This window comes from Galeopterus variegatus, unplaced genomic scaffold (genome assembly GCF_000696425.1).
Source record: "Galeopterus variegatus unplaced genomic scaffold, G_variegatus-3.0.2 Scaffold4847, whole genome shotgun sequence".
Classification (NCBI taxonomy): domain Eukaryota; kingdom Metazoa; phylum Chordata; class Mammalia; order Dermoptera; family Cynocephalidae; genus Galeopterus; species Galeopterus variegatus.
Window position 1 is genome coordinate 118,046 of NW_007730958.1, and position 25,413 is coordinate 143,458.

A 25,413-nucleotide genomic window follows, 5' to 3' on the forward strand; every position below is an offset into this window, starting at 1 on the left:
GTGATCCATGTGCCTTCTTAAAGATAAACTTGCGATTTTTCCTAAGGCTTCCCTGAAACTCAGCTGTTTCTGCACTTGTTACGGGATTTCTTGGCGTCGGCTGGTGGAGTGCCGCTGTGGACAAGCTCTTCTTCCAGGCTCCTCATTTTTAGAAGTGCTGTTTACCATTTTCCATATTTTTGAGAACTAGGCTTTTCCTGATCAAGAGTGTTTAGTGAGTAAAGTTGCAAGCCAGTGACGGTAAGTCAGGAAATGAGGCCGGATTCACCCCAGTGTCTCCTGACGTGGTGGCTTTCCTTGGGCGGCTGTGAGCATAGTGGCGACCCCCGTCACGCATGAAAGGAAGGGAGCTCCCGGGGCTGCGGGTGCCCGGCCTGCTGAGTTCTGCTCTCAGAGAGAGGGTGGTGCTGCTGCTGCTTTTTGCTACCACAGTTAGTGGCAGGTGCCTTATATGTTTGTTAGTCCCTGAGGCTGCCGTAACAGACCACAGCCCGGGCAGCTTAAACAGCAGACGTTATTGTCCTGTAGGCCGGAGGTCCAAGATCAGAATGTCAGTGCGGTTGGTTCCTCTGGGGACTGTCGGGGAGAATCTGTTCCAGGCCTCTCCCCAGCTGCGGGTGGCTCGCTGGTCACCTTCAGCATTCCTCACTATGTAGACACATTGCCCCAGTCCCTGACTTCATCCTCACGTGCCTTCTCTGTGTGCATGCTGCTGTGTCCAACTTATCCCCTTATATAAGGACACAGTCACTGCATCAGGGCCCGCTCCACTCCAGAGTGTCCTCATCTTATCTTGATTACATCTGCAAAGACCCTACTTCAAATCAGTCGCATTCACAGGGGAAGGGGATTAGGACCTCAGCATCTTCTTAGGGGACACAGTCCAGCCCATAACAGCATGTATTATTTATATTCTGTCTGAGTCTTACAGCAGCCCTGCACGTAAGTCGTGGCCCTGATTGTCACTGAGGAAACAGAGGGACAGCTGGATCGGTAGGTTTGTCAGGAACACAGGCTGGCCTGCGCAGGTGGTTGCACGTCCAAGCCGTTCTGACCTCCGAACGCCACCTCCTTCCCAAAGTTTCTCAGTGAGGTGCCCTTGGCATTTTTTGGAGCAGGATGGTTCTTACTTGTGCAGGGTTGGCCTGGATACAGCGTGGACTCAGCGTCCCTGGCCCTGCCTGCTAAATGACAGCAGACACCGGTCTTTGTGGTCACCTGCACTGGCACCGTGTCCCTTGGGAGGCGATTCAGATCCTGTGTTTCTCCCACCGCTCGCCTGTTGGCAGGACCTATTCTGCGGGTGTGGGAGGAGCCGAGGTGGGTGGATGTTGATATCTAGGGGAACTTGAGTTGGGTGTCACTGTAGCTGGAACCAGAAGCCAGCAATGATTCCTGAAACGAGGGGGTGAGTTATCAGCGGCCCCACCTGGTCATGTCTGACGGGGCTCCTTGGCTGTGCCTGGAGTTTCCAGAGAGTTCTCACTCAACCAAAGGAGGAGCGGAGGGGGACCCTGTGTCTGGATGTCTCATCACTGGAATGAGCTGGCCTCACCCAGCCTTGTGAGGAGCAGGGAGAGTCACACTCAAACCCAGCCTCTGACAGCGGGGAGGAACACTCGGGAGCGTTCGTGTGCAGGGGTCGGGTTTCCTGGGCGGGGGGCTTCTGGCTGCCCGCTGAGCCAGTGCAGGATCAGTGCAGGATCGTGTCACCCAGCAGTGAGGAAGTCACCCCAGGCTGGCCTGGGAAGATAGCAGGGCTGTCTGGGTGCGCTCACGCGGAATCCCCAGAGAGAAAATTTGTTCCAGCCCCAGATTCAGTGGAACCTCAGTTTTTTCTGAACGCTTTTACAGCCATAAAACAGATTTTAAGCCCCAGGTGATGGCTATACAGTAGAACGTAATTTTAATTGAACAAAAATTAGGAGTAGTGGTTAGAAGTGGATGTGGTTTGGCTTTTGCTTTTCCTGGCTCACTGGTGAGTCTCACAAAACACGACCGAGGTGCTGTTGTTCTCATTCTCGGGGCGCTATTCTGTTTTTGAAGTGTTGGTGATTGGTTTGCATGCCCTGTCGACGCCATTTAACTTTTTCAACAATTAGCTCTGGCGGCCACTGACTTAATTTTCCATCAATCCGTTTTTCATAATTGCCATCCTTTCTCCTTTGCGAGGGGTGACATCTGTGCTTTTAAAGCTTTTCTGTTCAGAGTCCACGTGGGTAGCATGGAGACCCTTGTGCCGAGGTGGTAGAACAAGGCAGCCCCCCGTATCTGAAACGCCGGAGAGCAGTTGATCTAGCGATTGCTGCAGCGATGGCCGCGCTGTGACTCCCTGGAGCTGCGGTTCTCCGCGTGTGCTCCCCAGACCGGCAGCATCACGTCACCTTGACACCTGTGGAAACAGGTTCTCAGCCCCCCCACCCCAGACCTGCTGAATCAGCCACTCCGTTGGGTGGGGTGAGGGGTCGAGTCTGTGTTTTCACAAGTGAGAGAACTGCCCCGTGGCAATGGGTGGTTAGTGACTGGTGCTGGAGATCTGAGTCCACGGTGAGAGTCACAGCCACAGAGACCAAGTTCTCAGTCTCCACTTTTCCCCTCTGTATTCACCAAACGCCTCCGTCCTCGCGACAGGCAGGCTTACTTTTCAGGCTGAGAAGCCGAGGGGTCCAACCCTCAGAAAAACTGTAAGGAAGGGATGGAAACAGCTTTCCCACCTGACCATGCCCCCGTGTGGGTGACTTGGGGTGTTCTGCGTCACTAATCGGACGTCTTTGTCCTTCCCTGCAGAAGTGCATTCGATTTAACCCGAATGCCACCGTGTGGGTGGCAAAGCAGCGGATTCTGTGCACCTTAAACCAGAGCCTGAAAGACGTCCTGAACTACGGGCTCTTCCAGCCGGCAAGCAACGGGCGCGACGGGAAGTTCCTGGACGAGGAGCGTCTGCTGCGCGAGTACCCGCAGCCCGAGGGCAGCGGCGTCCCTTCCCTGGAGGTATGCTAATCCGCGCTGCTGGCCACCGCCCAGGGGCCTGGGGGTCGTGGGGAGGGGAGACCTTAGCCAAGCCCCCGATTTGATTTCAGTTGGGAAGTGAGGCCCAAACGAAAAAATTCCTTTGGAGTCTTGAGGTTGCACCCAGTTTTGCCATGAATTGGCGGATGTCGTGTAAGTTTTACACGTTTCCTTACCATGGATGTAACGAGTTTGTTGGGGAGAAATCTCGGTATGAATGTACCGCAGCCTGATTCAGGCTCGTGTCACCAGGACTTATGAGGCCTGGGCATGCAGAGTGGGGCTTCCTTCTGCCTTCCCGAAGGTTTGATTTTTTTCCCGCTTGACGCTGCTTTGCTAGAACAGCTCACAGAGCTCAGGAACGCACTTGACTCTCATGGCTCTGCTGGGAAGGGTCCAGGTGAACAGTAGATGAAGGGGCGCACAGGGTGTGAGGTCTGGACGGGTCCCGAGTGCAGAAGCTTCTGTCCCAGTGGACTTGGGGGTCCGCCACCCTCCTGGCATGAGGATGTGTTTGCAGCTCAGAAGCTCTCCAGGGATTCTTATGAGTTGTGTTACGTATGCACGATTGATTAAATCATTGCCATTGGAGGTTGAATTCCATCTTTCCATCTCCAGCCTCTCTCCCTTCCCTGGAGTTAGTGAGGCAGAAGGTTCCAGTCCACTAATCATGGCTTGGTCTTTGTGGCCACGGCCTGAAGCTCTCCAGCAGTCAGGAGCCCGCTCATTAACACACCACAGATAACGCTTGTCGCTCGGGAGATTCCAAGGGTTTTAAGAGCTCTGTGCTAGGAATTGGGACAAAGACCAAATACTTTTTATTACATCATACTCTGTGAATGGGTCTCCCCCCGTGGGGCAGCAGGGTGGTCAGCGGCCACAGTGTCCTTACTGCTTCCCAGCCCAGCATGACCAGTGGGCTCTCTGAGCTGCTGTGGCCAGCCGCGTGCTCCTGGGCCTCCCTCGTGGAGTGGCTGATCCGTGAGATGAGGCTGCCTTATGCATGTTCTTGTAAAGCATGACCCCGTCCCTACCTTTCTGACCCCGCTTGCTGCACCCGAAGTTTGCATATGGTGTTCCAAGAATGTGTACATGGTACGTGAAGTCAGCTACACAGGGAGCCAGAAGTGCAGTCATTTCTGCTACACACAGCATGCTGCTGTTACCAAGGGATCGCATTCATGTGACAGTTTGGTCACGTGACGAGAGACTGAGTGTGGGATTGCAGCAGGCACTGGAGCAGTCTGAGCTGGTTCTGCGGTATTCTTGGTGAATAGAGATTACGCTGCAGTCTGAGGTGTCATGGACATGAATCTAGAACTAAAGTGATGCTCACATGCACATCGCTAGGTTTCATTGCAAGTTTGAGGCCGAGATTACTGGGATCTCGATTTCTATGGAATGTGTGGGGTTGGGGGAAGAGTTTCAGTGGAGGGAAAGATGAGATGCCACTTGGTCGTTGTGTGGTTCTAGGAAAGTCACTCAGCTGTTCTGACCTCAGTTTGCTTATCTGTGAAGTGGAAATCCCCTGGGGGAAAAAATCCCTCATTGTGGGCCTAAGTACCAGGCACTTTCCAGGCACGTGCACCTCGCACAGACAGTCAAGGTCTGGTCACATGAGCTTACACTCCAGCGGAGGTGACGGACCGGCAACAGTAAGTAAACACAGTTTATTTCAGGGGCTGATAATTTCTATAATGGCATTAAAACTGGGCGAGAAGACCAGAAGTCTGGGCTCCTGCTCTTGATCTGGCCTCAGTAGCCACAGCTGTGCACCTCTGAGCAAGTCCCCAGCCCCTCTGAGCTCAGAGGAGGTCTTCCAGGGAGCAGTCGCATAGCCAAGCCTGGCTGGCCGGGAGTGCCCCAATTGGCACCACAGCTGCATCGGTCGATCTGCTCGTTGTGAAGTCTCTGCTAATGCTCACATGTGTTTATTGCCCTGGGCCACCGTTCTGCCAGGGATCTGCTGCGAAGAGTCAAGATGGGCCTGGCGATTGAGCATTAGGGGCAGGCATCCGTCCGAGCTCTTTGCCTCAGATAATTTCAATAGAACATGGTTGGCTGCTAATGAAATGTTGAGAAAATAGCAAGGAAGGATTTGTGGTTCTGAGCCACGAGCCGTAAATGTCTATGGCTCTGGAATAAATGTCCTCCCCTTCCGCATTCACCCTCCTGCCAAGAGATGTTGCTGGCCCTGGCGTGCTATCTTAAAACCGGAAAAAGGACCCACTGAGTCGAAATTCCTTTGGACTTTTCAAGTTTAGCTGTGTGATCGTGGACCTGTGACTTCACTGGGCGTCATGCTCAGTGGCTTCTGAAGTCTGGGCCAGAGGTGCCCTGGATGAGGAAGAAAATGCAGACAGAGAGTTTCGTAGCGGTGCCCGCACAGGGGACGTGCAGAATGTGGTGCTCCTGGTTGAATCTAGAATCAGAGGGATGGAAATTCCCAGACGGGCCCGGACCTCCTGCCACCAGTTCAGTGCGGGCAGAGCGAGGGTGCCGCTCGCAGCCAGCGCACTTTACCCAAGACCCGTGCAGCCTGCACTGCGCGGAACTTTCTGATTTCACACCTGGTTTGTTTTGGCACTTAAAAACAAAAAAACAAACAGGTTTCGGTCTGTGCAAATGAACAGTTTTGTCTGTTGTTGAATTGCCGCCTTTGTGTGGGGTGCAGGGGAAGGAGGATGCGGTCATCTCTTTGGAAACTTTATCCGGGGCTGAACCTTTGGTTTCAGGGTGGGCCACTGCTCCCTGCCGTGCGTGTGGGCTTCATCCAGGGGTGTTTTTGCTCACTAGAGCTTCGGTGTAAATTCCTTGGACTGTGACAATATCAGGGGTGGTAGGGGAGGGGGGCTAAAGTGGCATTTGTCTGATGCTGTTCTGTGCCCAGAAGCTCACATTCAGCCCTCAGACCATGCTGGGAGGTTGTGGTATTATCCCCATGTGATGGAGAAGGAAACTGAGGCCAAGATGGGGAAAATGTACATCCCAAGGTTGCTTAGTGAACAGGGGAGCAATGGGGGTGGAATTGGACTGTCCCCCCTACACCTCTGCACACCCCACACCTCCTGCAGTGCCTCCAACACACGTAACCGCGGAAGGATCAGGGTGCCGGGGGAGGGAGGATTATTAGGTGAAGCATTGGAGGACTGCAGAGCAGACTGTGACGATGTGGCTCCTTCTGGGGCACAGTCAGTACGGCTGAGGAAGCGTGCTCCTCGGTGCACAGGTGTAACTTCCGGTTCAGGGCAGGCAGGGGAGGAGTGGCCACTGGGAGTCCCGGGTGGGAGGTCGCAGGAGAGCATGGAGGTGGGGGCGTCACAGGCCTGGGCTTCCGATGCGTGTCTTAATAAAGGCGGAGGACGGAGACCGGAAACCTGGTGTTGGAAGCAGCACCCTGGCAGACAGCTTCTCGTGTGCTCACCTGATTAGCCAGCGGAGACCTGAACGAATGTGACCGTCGGGCACGGCCACCGGGAGGTCCTAGTCCTTCTTTCCTTCATGTGGCCCTTGTTTCTGTTCACGGCTTTGTAGCCAGGTTGCTGCAGAATCTTGGCACAAGTGGTTCTCAGGGTGCAGGGGACCCTGCGGTGCTTCTACCAGGGTTTATGTAGAACTTGAAGAGTTTGCTGTGGAGTTCCTTGTTTTCAGTGAAACAGCCAGGCACGGGCTGACCTTCCCCCTGCACAGCCGCATGAGGCGTTTACTTGTCTGTTTTCTCTTTTCTCTTTCTGTGTCTCTGCCAGTTTCGGTACAAGAAGCGGGTGTATAAACAGTCCAATCTCGACGAGAAGCAGTTGGCCAAGCTCCACACAAAGGTATGCAGGGCACGGGCGATCTTTACACTCTTGGCTTTTCTTTTACCTTGTCTTACTCTCTTTAGAGGGTTCCCCTTCCTGGGGGCTCCTGCTGTGTACCTGGCGTGGTGTGTGGCGGGGCTGGGATGTCCAGGTGGATGGGACAACGCACGGTGCGTGCTGCTGAGATGCTGAGATGCCCCCGCCGTCCAGGAGGCAGCAGGGATCGCTCTGTGAAGCTGGGGTGGGAGCAGATCCCAATGGGCGCTCCAGAGGCTGGAAGGCAGTGGCTCTGAAGAGGGCAGGATTCAGACGCACAGTGTGGCAGAGGGCAGCCCTGTGATGGGTTTCCACTGTGGTCACATCAGTACAGAATTATTAAAGTGCTGTTGACCTAAACTGCATGGAGGTAATACGTGCAGGTGGGCAGTGGGGGAGGAAAGGGTTTGCATTAGGTGGAGGGCTCTGTGCCCTGCTGAATGCATTGTGGGCCCCTGTGCCCCAGCAGCCCATACAGCTGGGCAGAGACAATGTTCACGCCGTGGACACGTGCTCTTTGTCAGGGATGCTGTGTGGGTCGAGGAGGATGTGTGGAGTGGGAGGGCGGAGGCGCTGGGCCTGTGGGTGGAGCACCTCATCGATTCATAGATGTCCGTGACATCGAGGAGGCTCTCGCCCCTGCCCGCATGCGGGTACCTGCAGAGAGTCCGATAGCGGTCCCTGCAGAACACGGGCTGGAGAGAGTTGGGGGCTTCCTAGAGCTCCCTTTAGATGTCCCTGATGCCCCCGGGTGGGCGCACCTGCAGCCGTGAGCTCACGGGCTTGCTCGCCAGCTGGCTGCCCTTGGTTTGGTTTTGTCTCCCTGTTTGTTTTAGATGGACGCGGGATTTTTACTGTACTCAGTGGGTTCCAATCTGTCATCGTTATTCACTTTTGTGCTCAAGTGGTCCAGTCCCTTCCCCTAGCTCTCTGCACCTTGGCTTGTGCCCCTCGGCCTTGACCCACTGACCACTTCCTGGCTTGAGCTGCTCCAGGCTTTTCTTGTACATTCCTCAGCCCTGGAGTTCGCCAAGGCCGTGGCACCTAGACCCCCACGATGGGGGCTTTTTTGTTTTTTGTTTTCTTTGGTTATTTGCTGTCTGATGTGTAGATAAAAATGTGTTTGTGAATTTAGAAAACTGTTGATTAGTAAATAGCAGTGAAGGTTTCAAGTGACACCAATTGCATGTCCTATGTTTTGGGACATTGTTTCACTTCTAGTTCCAGAAAGTACAGAAAACATTCAGGTTCAGGTGGAAACCGGCCTGTGTCGGGAGGTTGAAGGGTCCGGGAGCCTCATGCTGAAAACCACTGTTTTCTTCCGTGTGTTTTGGGAGAGGTGTGGTGTGGGGGGTGAAGGGTTAGGCAGGGACAAAAGTCAGACTCATCAGGTGGAGGGATGTTGAAGTGCCGCAGTCAGCATCAGATGGCCCAGGCCGTCTGCTTGACGGACAGGAAGTCGCCGCTCCTTCTGCGGATGAGGCTGGCAGAGCTTGGGGAACCTTCCTCCCCATCAGGGTTGACTTACCAGTCGTTCTGATCTCATAAGAAATGAGTGTCTCCCTTGTCCCTGAGCCATGCGGTGACCAGGCTTCCCTGTTTCTGCCTAATGTGGCCCTGGAGTTAACCAAAAAGTGGATTAACCGGAATGAGCAGGCTCTGCCCTATTCCCTCTCCATCGACGCTGCCTCCTTAGAGAGTGGAGGACACAAGCACCAGCCCCTGGGCCTCGCTCACCAGGAACCGAGTCAGAAGGTCTGGGGGGAGCCTGGAAACTGGGGGTGTCGTAAAACGACAGAATGTGGTTCTCAAGGTTCTGGGACCAGGAAGTTCAAGGTCAAGGTGCAGGCAGACTGAGTGTCTGGTGAAGTCTCAGTGCATGGTTCATAGCTGGCACCTTCTCACTGTGTCCTCGCATGCAGAGAGGGGCGAGGCAGCTCGCCAGGGCCCCTTTTTCAAGGGCACTGATCCCATTCATGAGAGCTTCGCCCTCATGACCTAATCAGCCCGTGAAGGCTGCGCCTCTTAATACTAGCACATTGGGGATTATTCAACGTATGGATTTTGAGGGGACACAACATAAATCCATAGCACAGGGACAGTGAGCAGTGAGGGGTTTTAAAACATTCGTCCATCTGTAGAAGAGGCCAGAGTCTGCCCCAGGAAGGAACTTACCCGTAGCATGTGAAGGCATTTCTTGTAAAGCTGTTTTCTGTCTCTTTATTTTTCCATCTAGACCAATCTGAAAAAATGCATGGATCACATTCAGCATCGTTCAGTAGAGAAAATCGTCAAGATGCTGGATCGAGGTCTGGACCCCAATTTCCATGACCCGGAGACCGGAGGTAGGGACTTTACAAAACTTTACTAAAACGTAGGAAAGTCACCCTGTTATTCAGGTTACACGTGATAATGCAACATTTACATTTCACTTGGTTTTATTTGGTTTTTAAAGATGCAGACTCACTGCTCAGTCACCAGGCTGAGCCCGTTCTGCTCACCGTGGTACCCCAGCATCTCGGGGGCCTGGCTCAAAGCAGGTGCTGGGTGTGTTGTCATTGAAAAGTGAATGAACGAGTGTCACGCATGTATGGAGCTGTCACCTGCTGGCCCTGGGTGCACAGACCTTACAGGCTTCCACTCTGGTGATGCATGTGTCTAACCACCCCGGGAGTCCGTTTCCATCTCTGGTACTGACATCTTCTAGACACTTCTGTACACGCAAATATCTTACTCCCCCTGCTGGATGCCAGACTCCTTTGGAGTGTGAGGACAGAAGAGCACAGGCTTGGTCCTGCGATGTGAGATTTCTCAACGTTTTGGTCTGGATGGTTTTGCAGCAGATGCTGTCCTGTGTGGTGTAGTGTTAGCTGATGCCAGTGAGACACCAGCTGAGTGTGGCAGGCAGAGGTTGGGTCATTGTGGGGAACTGATGTGGCACAGGTGAAAGTCTCCATAGCAACTTGGGGCATCTGCCCAGCCAGGGAGGTTATCCTGGGATAGGGAACTTTCCTCTAGGACTCAGGGGAGTGGAAACCTCTCTCCCTTTCCTCTGGGGACACACTAGCCCTGCTCCTGGCTCCTGCGTGGTTAGTGCCTTCAACATATACAGGTGTCACTCCTCAAAATTGTTGAGCACACAATACATGTATTTGTCAACTGAAGCACATCACTGTCATCGTTTGTGGGGAGGGACCCCCATCAGTGCTGATCCAGCACTGGTTGTCTGTCTGAGCACTGGGTGGGCCTCCATGTCTCACGTTTACCAGGGAGCAGCAAAAGAGCAGGGGACTGCGTTGCTTCTGATGGCAGCTGTGATGCTGGGACCTCAGCAGACAGCACTGCACGAAGGGGAGATATGGGGAGTGCACACTTTGGGGACAGACAGGGTGTACACGCTGGGGAGGGGGCAACAGAGCAGGCCCAGTGTTGATGCTGCACGAGGAAGGGAAGCCCTGGAAGCAGGGGACTGACGGGAAGGCTCCCGCGACCTCAGGAGGGCCCTGGCCTTCCAGCTGTCCTGACCTGCTTCTCCGCTGTGCAGGCGTGGGCGGCTTCTCCTCCGCGTCGTGCTCCCACTGGCTCCCCACTCTGGAGGGGCAGGAGCCCTTCCTGTCCGGGGCAGTGGGCTGTGGCCTCAGCACTTCAGCTCTAAACGGGAGTGGACCCGTGGGTTCCTCAGCTTGAACTTCAGCCCTCAGGAGCATTCATAGGTGACCGACAGCCAGGCCTGGGTTCTGTCCTGGGGCTGAGCCTTTGGCCATGGCTCCTCCCAGCTTGGGGAGAATACCCATGGCTGTTTCTGGATGACTGTGGGGCACTGGGCCCAGGGAGTGTGACCTGCCCCTCTCGCCCTGCCCTGGTGGGCACAGGGAAAGGCGAGGGGTCCACTCTGGGCTGCCCCTTTCTTCCCGGCACTGCGCCTCTAAGTGGCCCCTCTCGCCGTGAGCCAGGCTCCCCACGGCTGCCTTCTCCAGAGTGTTGATGTCCTCTGGATTTCAAAGGTTTTGACATGACCGTTATTCCAGAACAGACCCTGACTTTGCTTCTGTAAAAACCCTCGACATAGACTCTGGACTATTGTGAAACTGAGGCATGTGGCTTTTTGCTCTCGGCCCTGCCTGGAGTTCAAACCGCTGCCGTCGTAATTAAGCTGAGAATCCTCCACGCTCATGAGCAGTTATGGAGCGGAGGTCATTAAGGCCTGGCCAGACAGAGCAGGACCTGGAACTGCTCTCCCAGAGCCGAGTGCAAGTGACGTGGGGGCGCTGGCCGTGGAGAAGGGACCCCGCGGCTGTCTCCCATGACCACAGCCTCTGGGCTAGTGTCCTGATGAGAAAGACCAAACCCGGAGAAGAAACAGAGACCGCTGTTGTGGTTTACGCTCTGTAAATACTCGCATGACAGTTCCATGTGTCCAGCGAAGGCCAAGGCCAGCAGGACCAGGGCCTGGGCCAGGACCCGTCAGATCGGGGGCTTGTGGACAGAACGCGCAGCTTCGGAGGGCGGACCCGTCCTTTCTGACAGCCCTTCCCTGTCTCACCCGGTAATGAACAAACATCATGGAATGAGTCAAACTTAGTTATCTGGGGTTGTTTGGGGTTTTTTGGGTTATAACGGAGATTATTTATTTTCAATTTGAAAATTTCAAGCAGAATAACTCAATCAGGTCTCACTTGGTGGTTGCCAAGTGGGAATTTTCTAAATCGGTTTTTCTTCTGGTTAATATTTCTCTCGAGGAGGACCTCCCCTCTCCCCCTGTTTTGAAGACTTTGGGGTTTTTTTTAAGGACCGTTTGTGGTTTACAGAAAATTGAGTAGAAAGTACAGAGTTCCCATGTTGATCCCCCCTCCCCAGTCCCCTACTGTTAACGTGTCACCTGGGTGTGGCACAGTTGTTGTCACTGACTAGTCAATACTGACACATTGTTAGTAACTAAATCCACAGTTTATCGTAGGGCTCACTCTTGGTGTTGAATGTTCTCTGGGTTTTAGCACGTGTAAAATGACACGTATCCGCCACTGTAGTCTCACACAGAGCAGTTCCACTGCCCTAAAGTCCCCTGTGCTCTGCCACTTCATCCCAACCTCCCCCGACCCCTGGCAACCACTGATCATGTGACTGTCTCCACAGTTTTTTTTGCCTTTTCCAGAATGTCATATAATCAGAATCATACGGTGTGTATCCTGTTCAGATTGGCTTTTCACACAGTAGTCTGCAGGTGGCCGTGTGAATTAACTGGGTTCATGAACCTCTCTGAACTGCCACCTCCTCGTCTCCTACATCGGACGATCACATCTGCAGGGTGAGGACATGGGCGCCTTAGAGGGGCAGGGTGTGCCTGTCGTCGCCAGCACTGACCACAGAGCCTGCTCTGCAACAGAAGCCCAGCAGATGTGGTTCTCCCCTTGTTTTGGATCCAGAGGGTAAAAAGCAGGGGGTCAGCTGGGTGGGCTGCCTCCAGGAAATCTGTAGGGTGACCACTGTGTCCCGGTTTTCCAGAGACTGCCATGGTTTTAGCACTGAAGGTCCACACTCCAGGAATCCCCTTGGTTGGTCCGAGGGAAAATGGCACTACGTCCCTCCTACCAGTAATAAGGTCACTTAATAATTAGAGCTGCAGTTGAGTGAAAGCCTGCAGTGCTCCATCAGTGAGCCAGGGGCTCGGCAAACCTTGTATCCCTTAATCCTGTTGCGTCCTGTGCAGCAGGTCCTCTGTGTGCAGCAGGCTGAAGCTCTGGGAGCTGCAGGAGGTGGCTGCTGTGGACCGGATGTTTGTGTCCCCCCAACCCTCATTTATATGTTAAAATCCTAATCCCCAAGGTGGTGGTATTAGGAGGTGGGCCTTTGGGAGAGGATTAGGTCATNAAATCCTAATCCCCAAGGTGGTGGTATTAGGAGGTGGGCCTTTGGGAGAGGATTAGGTCATGAGGGTGGAGCCTTATGAATGGGATTAGTGCATGATAAAGAGACCCCAGCGAGCTCCCTCGAGAAGACGGCCATCTGTGAACCAGGGGGTGGCCCTCACCAGACACCGAATCTGCTGGTGCCTTGATCTTGGACTTCCAGCCCCAGCACTGTGAGAAATAAATGCTTGTTGTTTACAAGTCACGCAGCCTCTGGTGCTTTGTTACCGCAGCCTGAGCTAAGACAGCTGCCGAGTCACCGGCGAGGAAGGAGGCAGGGTCTGGGCTCGCCTGCCCTCGGGGGTCCTGGGGGCCCCTTCTTCCTCCCCGGGGTGAAAGGGTCTCTCTTCCCCCGTGCTGTGCCTGACTGGGGTCCAGCAAGCCCGACTCACATCCTGGCAGCCCCAGGTGGGAGCGCGGAGCCGCCCACCTCTCCTTGTATTGCAGACACTGCACCGTGCTCCTCAGCGGCTGCGACAGCCTTAGTCTGTTCCCGTCCACTATTTTAGCGGCTCCACACTAGGTTGGTGACTTTTTCAAAGCCACCTAGCAAGCGGTAGAATTTGGCTGAAAACCAGATTTCATTACCTGTGCATAGATTTGAAAGCAGCTTCCTTCCTAAGCTCAGGAAAGGCCACGATGCTCAGACCCAGACCTTCGTCCCCGTGTCGGGGCTGCATGTGGGCAGGGGTAGGGGGGGGTGCAGGCAGCCCTCTGGATGGAGTGACTGAAAGGGATAATTAAGTCCCAGTGGAAGGACTTATTTAAAACAGCCCGTGTCATTACAAGCAACTGTCTGGCACTGGTACTAAATGTAAATTTTATTAAGTAACAATGATGAAGTCATATGAAAAGTAAGGCGATCCCACCAGGGGCTCAGGGCTGGTTTCCTGCGACAGGAACCTCTGGGATGAGACCAGTGCTGTTTCCAAGCCCTGAAAAGTAAGCAAAACTGACAAACTAAGTTCAATCACATCTAGTGCCTTTATTTCGCCCTGTGATTTCCAAACTTAAGAGAAGCCCCGGGCACAACGAAGGAGAGCTTGCTAGTGAAGCTTGAAGCACCTTTCAGCTCCTTAAACATCTTGATGAGAAGTTTAAAATAGAATATTCCTTTATTGAGCCTAACTCGGCCGAGCACCTGTGGTGTGTGCGGGCTGCATTTATAAGATCCAATTACCGAGTCCGTTCCCGGGACGTGGATGCGCTCATTACCTGCTTGGTTAATACCTCCGCATAGTTGAGTTGTTCGTCACCCGTGCTGGGATGCGCCTGGTTTCAGCCGCATGTTGCTGTAGCTGGGCTCCTGGGGAGCCCCTTCCCAGCTCCCTTGCGCCCCAATTAGGTTCCGCAGACATTCTGCATCCTTGTGAATGGAGCATCGGCTTGAGGTGCAGAAGTGGCTGCTGCGATGCCTGGTGGTCCCTGTCTCCTGTCTCTCCTGAGCCCCCAAATGAGTCGCTGCATAAATTCCCCAGAAATAATAGTGCTCAGGAATGTGGGACAATTTGAACATGGTTTGGACTCTGTGGACATCAGGCTGAGAGGGTTCGGGGCACACTGAATACCCAGTGAGAGTGAAGCAGCGCGGGCACTGCAGAGAAAATAACTCCCTTTGCCACCGATGAATGTATTCGGGTGCCTTTGGCAGAACAGTTCCTAATACAAAGAGACCTGTTTCTAAGTGAGAGCTCAATACTGTGTCTAATTATTTCAGGATTTTTCTTATTTATGCCCCACCACGTTCCAGAAGGGGTAGGGCTGGCTCATAAGGGTGCACGTGACAGAAGAAGATAGAATACATCAAGTCATGGCACAGAAAGGACAGACGGGGTGGGAGTCCCGTGAGGCTAGGAGCAGCAGGCGAGCATGCCCTGGGGTCGGGTACAGGCCAGTTTAGGGTTAGAGAAGAATCAAGCAGAAAGTGCAGAGCCCCGCGCCCCCTGCCCGCATTTCCCTGTTCTCTGCCCCTTGCACTGGCGCGGTGCGTTTGTGGCGATAACTAAGTGCCCGGTTTCTGCTGGGTTCGCTCTCGGAGCTGTGCCTTCTGTGGGTTTTCACTCATGGTACTGCCCCGTGTCCTGATGTCTAGTGCCACTGCCCGAGGCATCCTGCCCTCACCCGTTCCTTCTTCCTCTCCGCAGTTATGCCTTTTCTAGAATGTCATGTAGTTGGAATCATATAGAATGTGGCCTTCTCAGACTGGCTTCTGTCACTTAGTAATACGCACTTAAGGTTCCTCCGTGTCTTTTCATGGCTTGATAGCTTGTTTCTTTTTAGTGCTGAATAATATTCCAGTGGCTGGAGATTCCGCTGCTTGTTTATTCCTTCACCTGCCGAAGCACGTCTCAGGTGTTTGCAGTTTTCGGCAGTTATAGACAAAGCTGCCGTAGACGTCACCGTGCAGGTTTCTGTGTGGACGCACGTTTTCAGCTCGTTTGGGGAAACACCTTGGAGCTCAGTTGTTGGATGCCATGGTCGGGGGGCATTTAGTTGGCTAGAAACTGTCTGCACCCTTCTGCATTGCCACCACTGTGACAAGGGTCCCGCGGCTGCACAGCCTCCCCTGCATTTGGTGTTGCCAGGATCCTGGATCGGGTCATCCTGACCATTGTGCAGACGTACCTCGCTGTTGCTTCAACCTGTGATTCCCAGGGACGCGACGCCGAGCATCTTTTCGTGTGGTTATTTGGTGAGGTGTCTATGAAGCTGTTTTGCCCACTTTTTAATTGGCTTTTTAAAACAAACTGTTGAATTGTAAGAGTTCTCTGTATATTTTGGATACAAGTACTTTATATGTGTTCTGCAAATATTTTCTGCCAGTCTGTGAGCAGCTGCATTTTTACATTAAAACCGTTACCCTCAACCAGAGCTTTTGAGGTGTTTTGTTAAATAAATGTTTTGTTTTGTAGCGGTTTTAGGTTTACAAAATAATTGCAAAGATAGCACAGAGTTTCTGTGTCCCCACACCCAGTTTCCCACATCGTTAATGTCTTACATTAGTGTGGTGCGTTTGTCACAACTAGCAAACCAATATTGACACGTTATCATGAACTGAAAGCCTGTACTGTATTCAGATGTCCTCGGTTTTTCCCTGGTGTTTTCCTGTGTGTGTTCCGGATTTCATAGAGGATCCCACAGGACACTGAGCCGTCCTGTGTCCTTAAGCTCCTCTTGGCTTCATCATTTTCGCAGACGCTCCTTATTATGATGACCTGGACAGTCAGGCAGTTTGTAGAATGTCCCTCTACTGGGATTTGTCTGCTGTCTTCCTTAGACCGGGTCGTGGGTTTGGGGAGGAAGACCACTGAGGTGAAGGAGCCTTCTCATTATGTCCTGTCCGGGGTCCACGCCATCAGCCCGACTCGATCACCTGCTGCTGATGTTGACCTTGTCACCTGCCGTGTCTCTCAGGTGTCTCCACTGTGAAGTCACTTTCTTTCACTGTGTCTGGAAGTCACCGTGGGTGGTCAGCGCTTATACTCGGCCTCCTCAGGGGTAGAGCCGCTGCAGAAGTGACTGGAATCGTCCTCATGGGCGATCTGTCCCTCCCCCTGCGTTTGTCTGCTCAGTCACCTGTTCACTTCAGGTGGAGTCGTGGATAGTCACTTTAGACTTGAGCTACGATCCAGTATGACTTCATTTAGTTTACAGACTCCACTCATTTCCAGAGTTCCTCAGGTCAGCCCTTTGTCCCCCGTCCCCTTCAGTGAGGTTGTTTCCTGCAGCCGTAGCACAGTTAAAGTCTTCTCCCACATGCTGGTTTCTACCTGGGCCTCCTGAATTGATGGTTTTTAAGGAACCTGCTCAAGGTCACCAGCCTTACAGGGAAGAGCAGTTGTTTTTTTTTTCCTTTTTGTCTTTTTTCGTGACCGGTAACGGGATTGCAACCCTCGGTGTCGCACCCGTACCGCGACCGGCAACGGGATCGCAACCCTCTGTGTCGCACCCGCACCGTGCTCAACCAGTGAGTGGACCGGTCTCTATATGGGATCCGAACCCTTGGTGGGAGCGCCGCCGCGCTCCCAAGCGCCGCACTCTACCGAGTGCGCCACCGGGCCGGCCCGGGAGGAGCAGTTTTTATGGCCATCAACGCTGCCTCTCGTGGGAGGAACCACTCACCCGACCGTGCGGTTCCTACGGCTGTCAATCCAGGGCACGTGGTGCACCCAGGAACACCCACGCACACGGGTGTGCGTGCACCCAGGGTCTGATGCCCTCCTGCTGCAGGCCCCACGGGCCCCACTTGCCACCCCTTCCTGTCGGTGCCTGTTGAGGCATATCCTGGCCACTCCCTAGAACTGTAAGGCTCCTGGGCAGTTTCTAGGCTGGAGGGTGTGTCTGTCTGTAGGGTCATCTCGCAATGTTGTAGATGTTTCTGCTCCCACAAATCGTTCAAGTCAAGGGAGACCGTGGCCACTTCTGAGGTTATACAGGTTGAGGCTTCAGTATTTTAAAACTGAAAACATTTCAAAATGCAAAACTGAGGAATAGCAGATGACAGTGCAGATCCCAAGCTCATTAGAGGGTGGTGACGTGATGGTTGACTGCACAGACAGTACAGCCCCATGTGTCACAGGTTACAGTCTGAGCTGGAGGCTGCAGGGGCTGGGGAGGGCCTCCCGCCCTCACCGGGGTGGGTGCTGTCAAGAGCTGAATGTGGCAGGTCTGGGTCATCATTTGAGGAGCACTTCTGGAAACTCAAAAGCTGCCACCTGTCCTTGGATGGCCCTGGATGTCACCCAAGGGCTGCAGGTCCCCATCCCGTGTGTAAGGTGCACAGCCACTTGCTGGGTGGCACAGCTTTCTCTGCCTGCATGTTCCTTCGCCATCACCATGTGTCCAGTACACCCACCAGGCGTGACTCGGCTGCAGGGGCTGGTGTTCAGAGTCAGAAGTCACGATGGAAGCCTCAGGTCTGCCACCAGCTCTCTCTGAGACAGTACTCTCATTTATAAAGCGATACAAGTCTGGGTCATCAGTCATGAAAGTAGCACAGTGTAATCTTTTTTTAAAAAAACATCTACTTTGGCCCACCTAATGTTTGCATTGGGCCTGTGTGGACAGCTAAAGAAGAAAGGAAAATCCTGGGAGTTTTGAAGGTTAGCCTTGCCCCTGAGGAGCATCAGCATGCTCGTTAGTTTGCTGTAAGATTTGAACTTTACATGTAGATACTGGCACCTCCTGGTGACCCAGTTGTTTTACGCCCTTCCAGGATCTGTCCCTCCCCTCCCCATGGTGGTCCTTTCGCCCCAGGAAGAGAATCCTCAGCTGCCTTCCACACTTGTGCCTGGGGCCGGGCGGGGCTGCCCTCCAGTTGTTACCCTCCAGGCACCTCCCAGTCTGCACCCATGGAGAGCTCCGGGCTCGCCTCCCTTTCCTTTTTGCTGTTTGCTGTGCAAGAAGCATCTCCCTCCATCACCAAAGTCGCTTAGCTGTCCCAGAAAATTTCCATTATTCTTCCAAGCTTCTGCATCAGAAGGTCCCTCTCACGGGCATGCAATGGAGTCAGGGGCAGCGGCATTCGCGGAGGCCGTGTTCATAACTAGGGAAAGCGGGAGGCATGCTGTTTCGATCAGGAGAGGTGGCAGCGTCGGCGGCACGTCCACGCTCTCCCCACTGGTTACCACGAGTGGGTCAGGCTGCGCCTCCCACCACGAAAAATCGCGTTGCCAAGTGGTTCCTACGGTGAATTTAAAAAGCACTCAGAACGATGCCCATTTGTGGATAAATAAGTGTAGGAATTAAAAATCCGTGGGAGGATTCAGTCTGAATTCACGATGGATTTGACCTTTCTGGGGACGGAGGCCGATGGGACCTGTGTATGGTCAGAAGAGGATTCAGCCCCATGGAAGGCGTCCCAGGTCTTCTATTCTCAAAATGTGCCTGAAGACAGAGTGACTGTAACCACTTCTCTTCCTGGGCCCTGAGAACTTGCGGGCTGTCATAGTAATCTTGGAAGTGTGACAGCCTCTCACACTAACCACCGTGCTTAACAGTGGCCATGGGGGCATCTGAGGAAGATAATGAATGAGCAGAGAGATGCGTGGTGACAAACATGGACATCCTCAGCGACAGCCAGTGACAGACTGGTCCAGGACCGTCTGTGTGGGGCGGGGGCCTTCATCCCTCCGTCCCCTGGGCTTTGCCCCACCTTGTATGTCATCCTGTGTCACGTTGATGGATGAGGGTCTCTGCTCACCCAGATCTAGGTCTCCAGCGGGCATGGGCTGCCTGTCTTCCCTACATGTGTGTCCCTGCAGCCCAGTTCCTGGTCTCTACCAGGGTGTCCGCAAATGTCACGAAATTGAATGAAGAAAGGAGGGCATCTGCCTTTCAAGCCTCTAATTATGGCCACAATCCGTCACTCCTCCTATATGGGAAGCATCCAGATGGTTCTGCAGGGGTCTGTGTGCTCAGAGCGAGGAGCAGGGGCAGCCTCTGGGACTCACAGCCACAGAGCAATCGTGTTGAAACCCTGCCTCTGCCACACATCCCTGCCATGCTCCCTGGGCTTGCCTGAGCCACCCTGACCGTGTGGACTGTTGGGGTCCACAGGCGGATGGGGGCTGTGAATACCCTGGGGTGGGTCAGTTCTCTAAGCTCAGTTTTAGGCATTTGAACATGAGTGAGCAATGTGACCTGGTGACTTTCCCCAAGTGCTCGTTCTAAAGTGCATGTGTTTGGGTCCCTCAGAGACCCCCCTGACCTCAGCCGCTCAGCTGGACGACTCCATGGAGGTCATCAAAGCTCTCAGAAATGGCGGGGCTCACCTGGATTTCCGTGCTAAGGATGGGATGACTGCCCTGCACAAAGCCGCCCGAGCCAGGAACCAGGTTGCCCTGAAGGTAAGTCTGGAGCCCGTCTCAGGTGGGTGGCAGCCCCTCCCCTGTCTGGTCCCCTGCGCCTACTCCCGTCCCGTCCCCACTGTGCCCACTTCCGAGGGGACTGTGAATTGGGTCCGACAGGAGGTGGCCAGTGGAGCCACGTGTTCCCACTCTGTCTCCTTGGTATCGTTACTTTTAGAATTTACTGTTCACAAAAAGTCCTCTTTCCCCTCCTAGTTCAGTCGTAGGGGCTTGTAGATTCAATCCGTTGGGCTGAAACCCAATTCGATCCACGGCAGGAGGCTGCAGACCCCACCCGCGGCGTGACCAGCCAGCGTGACCAGCCAGCGTGGGGTGTGGGTTCCCACTGCCGCCGCCGCCTCCCGCCGTCTGCGGGCTGAGTCACCTGCCCTCGCTGTGTGTGGGGACGGCGGGCGCCTGGGCCGTTCCCCATCTGCACCCCAGAGAGGAGGGGTGACCCGCGAGGTGGTAGCTTCTGCCTCAAGCCTCGGACTCGTCAGCCTCACTTCTGCCGCACCTTGTCACGGCTTGCTAGGAAGTCAGAAGTGCCCGCCACCCTCGGGGTGCCCATCCCACTGTGCGCTTGGGCGAAGAGGAAGGACCTTCCTCTTTCCTGCATGTGTCGCCTTCACTGGGTTGCGGTCACCGTTCCCCCGCTGGTTCGGGGTGCAGGGCCCGTGTGGGTGTCGCAGGCCCACGTCTGCAGAACGCGTCCTCTGCTACCCCGGGCACGCCTGCCCTGCATGCCCGGGCACCGGGTGCTGTTTCAGGGCTGGACACTTCTTCATTCTGGGGGCCCCGGAAAGCACCGGGAGCCCAGGGTTTCAGTCAGCCCTGGCCTTTGCTTTGGGACAGTGGTCTTTGTGCTTCTTTCTCATTGTTTCACTCTGTGCAAAAGGGATCGTGAGACTGATGACCACAACTTTTGATCTTTTTTTCCCCCAGACCCTCCTGGAGCTTGGAGCATCCCCCGATTACAAAGACAGCTACGGCCTCACGCCCCTGTATCACACCGCCATTGTCGGGGGCGACCCCTACTGCTGCGAGCTACTGCTGCACGAACACGCCACCGTGTGCTGCAAAGACGAGAATGGCTGGCACGAGATCCACCAGGTGCGAGGGTGCGGCTCACCCCCGTCGCTCCCGTAAACTGCCCTCCCTCGTCCTCTGACCTCCCAGACAGGGCAGGGCAGCCACAGGTCAGGGCCTGCCTGCCAGGATTTTACTTGGTCTACCAGAGTTCAAAAAAAGTGTGAATGAATCGTCAGCCTTTAACAATGACGTGCTTAGCTAGAAATATATTTTTCTGACTTTGCTGGAGAAATTGGCAGATCAGGCAAGGCTGTTGCATTTCTGCACAGCGCGGTCCACTGGAGTGGGGGTGAGCGCCCCCTTTTCTCCGGGCCCTACCATCCTGGGTACCCTGCCTGAGCATGGTGCCAGGTGCCTGCTGAGCACAGGTGGCCCAGGCTGAGGCCTGATTTCCATGGCCACGGTGCATGTTTTTCAGATCCCACCTCACCAGGAGGTGTGTCACCTGCATCTTGGCAAGAAACAGAATCCATCTGGTGTCTTCAGTTCAAAGTCTTTAGTAGACAGGTACAGGAGTGGGCAGGGTTAAAGGTTGCGGCCCAATGGGCAAGCAGCAGTGGGGAGCCATTACCCACCCCCACCCACCCTCCGGGGCTGAAAGGCAGGGAGGGGAAAATACTCCACATCTTTACTCTCCCACCCTCCTATTGGCTGAGCCCTGCCAGAGCTGGCCAGTCAGGGAGCCGGTGGTGCAGGCCTGGGGGTCAGGGAGGACAGAATGTCCACCCAGGAGGTGACGGGGAGGGGCCGGGACAGGAAGGACAGCTGGAGGGGAGAGGGTTCTCTAAACCATCCCGCTGGGCTTTGCATAGTGACTGTCCTCACTTCTCAGGCTACCTGCGCGTTCCCTCTGCCATTGTCATCTTATACACCTGCTCGATAATGCACCCCGCCACGTGGTCAGAGCTGAGAGGTGCAGACGCAGGGCTGTGGGCAGTGGGGTGCCAGCAGGCCCTGGCCTCCCTCGGCCTTTCTCACACCGGGTCAGTTCTGATTCATCTGTGCAGCGAGCGCAGCGATGCCCACCTTGGGAAGCGTTCCTCCTCCTGCCCGGTGTGAGGCCGGTGCCACTCCTGTGCTTTTCCTCATGAACCAGGGAAAACGCTTCCCTGAGATGGTTAGTTTTATGTGTCAGGTTGGCCAGACTACGGTACCCAGATATTTGATCAAACGTCATTCTAGGTGTTGCTGTGTGAGAGATTGTGAAGATGGGATTAGCAGTAAATTAGCAGACTGTGAGCAGAGCGGATGATGCCGCACGGTGGGGCGGGCCTTGTGCAGTCAGTTGAAGGCCTGGAGAGCCAAGACCGAGGCCCCCGAGAGGAGGCGGGTCTGCCCCCAGCGGCCTTGGGACTCGAGCTGCAGCATTGGCTCCTCGCTGGGCCTGCAGATTCCAGACTTGCACCCCCATAATTCTTTAAAGTATATCTTCATTTTAAATTTAAATCTAAACTTCTCTAAAATTCTCTCTTTCTCTCTAAATGTATGCATACGTATGTACACACACATCCCCCTGTACTGGTGCTGTTTCTCTGGGAGCCCCGGCGCACGCCCGCCCTGAGCACAGGAGCAGGTGACTCTTGCAGAGCGCTGGGAGCTCGTCCGGCAGGGGAGCTGGTCCCCTGCTGTGCTCTCCTGGCCCTCCCTCGCTTTCATTCTGCACCTGGCTCCCATCGCAGAGCTCTCCTGCACCCCTGCTTCTCTGCCCCTGCTCCCCCTCCCTCCTCCCAGGCTCCCCCTACCTCCTCTGGCTGTAGCAGGGTCCTGGGTGGTCCTGCTGTTCCTCAGCTGTGTGCTCGGGCCTGTCCCTTCTGGGCCTTTCCACAGCGTTTGACTCGGTCCTGGGCACCCAGGAGGCAGCAGCGAACTGAAGCTCCCTGAATATGCCCTACATTCCCATGGGGGAAGCCAGACGTGAAACACATAGATGTAAAAATATAATGTGCAAGCGTGCATGGGCGCACACACACACACACACACACACACACACACGCACGCACACGTGTACTCACACATGTCCATGTGCGTGTGCACATGCGTGGGGTGCAGGCATGACAGTGTTCCATGTCTGTGTAGTGGTGGTTTCTGGGCTCATGCAGTGACCTGGTAGGCGTTGGTGCCTGGGGCAGGGATGGGGTGAAGGGGCCCCTGCCTTCTGCTCGCCTCTGCTGCTGCTGCACTTGGCCGCCAGTTCCGTCACGGTGTTTTAAAAGCTAATCCTTGGCTCCTGGTATGAACCTTGGCTCTTATTGAGGATGTCGAAGAGATGGTCCCCAAAGGAGAGTCCTCACCATGTTGATGTGAGCAGCCTTGTGGGGCCATTCCAGGCTTCCGAAGTGACCTGTTTGGAAGAGGGCAGTGCCCAGACCTCGAAGCTCTAGTGATCCTAGTCCCCACAGGTGCCGGGTTCCACCCCTGAGGCCCCAGGCTTGGATTCAGAGCATCACTGCCCCAACACCACCCAACACCTTGGTCCCATGGCCCCAGCCCACGGTGCTGCATTTGGACCATGGAGGCCCCACCCCTGGGCCTTGCATCCTGCTGCCGCTTGGTTAGGGAGCAGCATTTGGAATCCCATCTGGACGTGTTCGGTGTCGTCCAGCAGCAGCTGGTTTCCTCTTCTGACAAGTCGGAAAGCCCGCTGTCTCCCTGCTGATGGATCGCGTGTCCACATGAAGGGGCTGTGCATCCCTGAACTGTGCCCCTCATCTGCAGGGCTGCTGTGACCGCTCACTGCATGATGTTTGCAGGGTGCTCAGCACAGGCCCGGCAGGGAAGTGGACAGCGCCATCCCTTCCTAAATGACCTTCCTTGTCATTGCTCTTGTGTACCCAGCCAAGCACTGTCCTTGTCCGCTTTACACTGTCTTTGTACGTCCCCAGAGCAACCCTAGCAGATTACTAATTGTCTCTGTTTATCAGAGGAGTTACCAGGCCCAGAGAGGGTGAGTAACTTGCCCAAGGCCACAGAGGGAGCAACGGGCTGAGCTGGGTTCACTCCCAGCCTGTCTCACACCCAGACGCCTGGGTCTTCAGCTCGCCCGTAGAGCTTTTGAACAGAAGCCACTCTTAATACAACGGTGCATATGTGGCAGAAGAAAGTACAGGGCAGGTGGGTTTTGCTTTAGCCCAGCTGGGCTGTTTCTGGCTCTGCCCTCTCTAAAGAAGCCCTCAGAGTTCGGGGTTTATGTGTTCTGCTTTTAAAGTGTATCCCTCTGTGGGCAATGCCGCTTTCCCTTCTAGCACCCAGGAGTGTGGACAGCTCCTTACCGGTGGCCTGGTTGCTCATCTTGCCAGAGATTCTGAGCGGCCACAGGCCTGCTCGCAGGTGTGGAAGAGCCTGGCCTGCTCTCTGGGGCTCTCCGCACTGCACTTTGCTGGCCTTGTCTGAGGGCAGGTGTTTATTGCACAGGAAGACATTTCAGATCCAACCCCTCCGGGCGATGCTGTGGGGAGATGCCTGCTGCCTGCAGGCTGATACTGGCTGAACTCACACTGTCTACAAGCTATCTTAAAAGTTATTATTCAGATTAGCTTTTTTTTTCTCATTCAAAAAAAAAAAAAACCCTGCTCATTGTGGAAATCTTGGGAAATACAACACATAAAGAAGCAAGTTAAGAAACACAACCCAAGAACATCTTGGGTCAGCTTTGGGTGGATTCATTTTGTATTTTTAATTGCAAGCTATTTTCACATCACTGTGCAATTTCACTGCACACGGGCTGTGACCTGGTGTTCGGGTCTGGAGCTGCACAGCCTGCCCCATGAGAGGAGAGGTGCTTGGTGAAAGAGTGGGCAGTGTCTCCACATACCCTTGAGACTGGCCCACGTGCAGCGTCTCACTCCTTCCCTCCTTCTCTGAGAGTCTGACTCTGTCTTTGGAATAAAGGACATGTCCTCATGCTGTCTGTAGAGTGTATTCTGGCCTGCGTGTTATGCAGCCCGGGGTTGAAGACCCCTCATCACTTCCTGGGCCACCTGAGCAAGTGCCTTACATCTGGGCTTGTTTGCTAATCTGTAAAATTGGTTGAGTAATACTTCATAGAGCTCCTGGAACAGTTAATGAAAGAATTCACATGCAGCACTTTCTGCCATGCCTGGCATATAGTATAAGTGCTCCATAAATGCTGCCGCCTGCCCTGGCCCCACCCCGGCCCATCATCATCTGGCCATGTCTGATGTTGTCATTAAGAAACAATATGTTATGTTCAGAGAACACTTACCACATCTACTCACATTAACACGACCATCAGTGTGCGGAACACAGAACCGAGGTCAGGCCACACTGTGGATGCAGGATGCAGTGTTATTTGCATCTTTATAGATGAGGGTGTTAAAGCTCCCAGAGTCTGGGGTCCCTGGCTGCTGGGTTGGAGGTCCAGAGTGTGGGAACCCCTACCTGTGTTGTTGCCCCAGATCTAGGGCTCAGTCCCTACCCCACAGTGACAGCAGCCGAGGTTCTGCATCCCCAGTGGGTGGAGCTGCAGGAATGAGCGGCACCCTGCATTTGGGGGTCTGCTCTGTGTCGACCTGGAGGTCAGGTCCTTATTCTGTGCCCCCACCTTGTCCAGCAAGGTTCCCTTTGGAGAAATAAGCAAGGCGTCCTTTTGATGGTGTTGCACAACCCCAGGGGGCGCTGTCCCCCTTGCCGTAATGTTAGGTGTGCAGCTTTATCACAAGTGTCCAGCAGGTGGCAGTAACATGCTTGAAGGAAGAAACAGGC

The 25,413-nt window shown here is 54.4% G+C and overlaps 1 protein-coding gene across 1 annotated transcript in view; it reads left to right on the plus strand.

Annotated features, from left to right (window-relative positions):
• Positions 1–25,413, plus strand: part of LOC103603886 (SH3 and multiple ankyrin repeat domains protein 3-like) — a gene marked incomplete at its 3' end in the record, with an annotated part of 112,197 nt that overhangs the window by 72,687 nt on the left and 14,097 nt on the right. Inside the window, exons 3-7 of the mRNA XM_008588460.1 lie at positions 2,788–2,991; positions 6,756–6,827; positions 9,082–9,190; positions 19,448–19,599; positions 20,545–20,720. Coding sequence (XP_008586682.1) covers positions 2,788–2,991; positions 6,756–6,827; positions 9,082–9,190; positions 19,448–19,599; positions 20,545–20,720 — 713 coding nt within the window. The remainder of the gene's footprint in view (positions 1–2,787; positions 2,992–6,755; positions 6,828–9,081; positions 9,191–19,447; positions 19,600–20,544; positions 20,721–25,413) is intronic.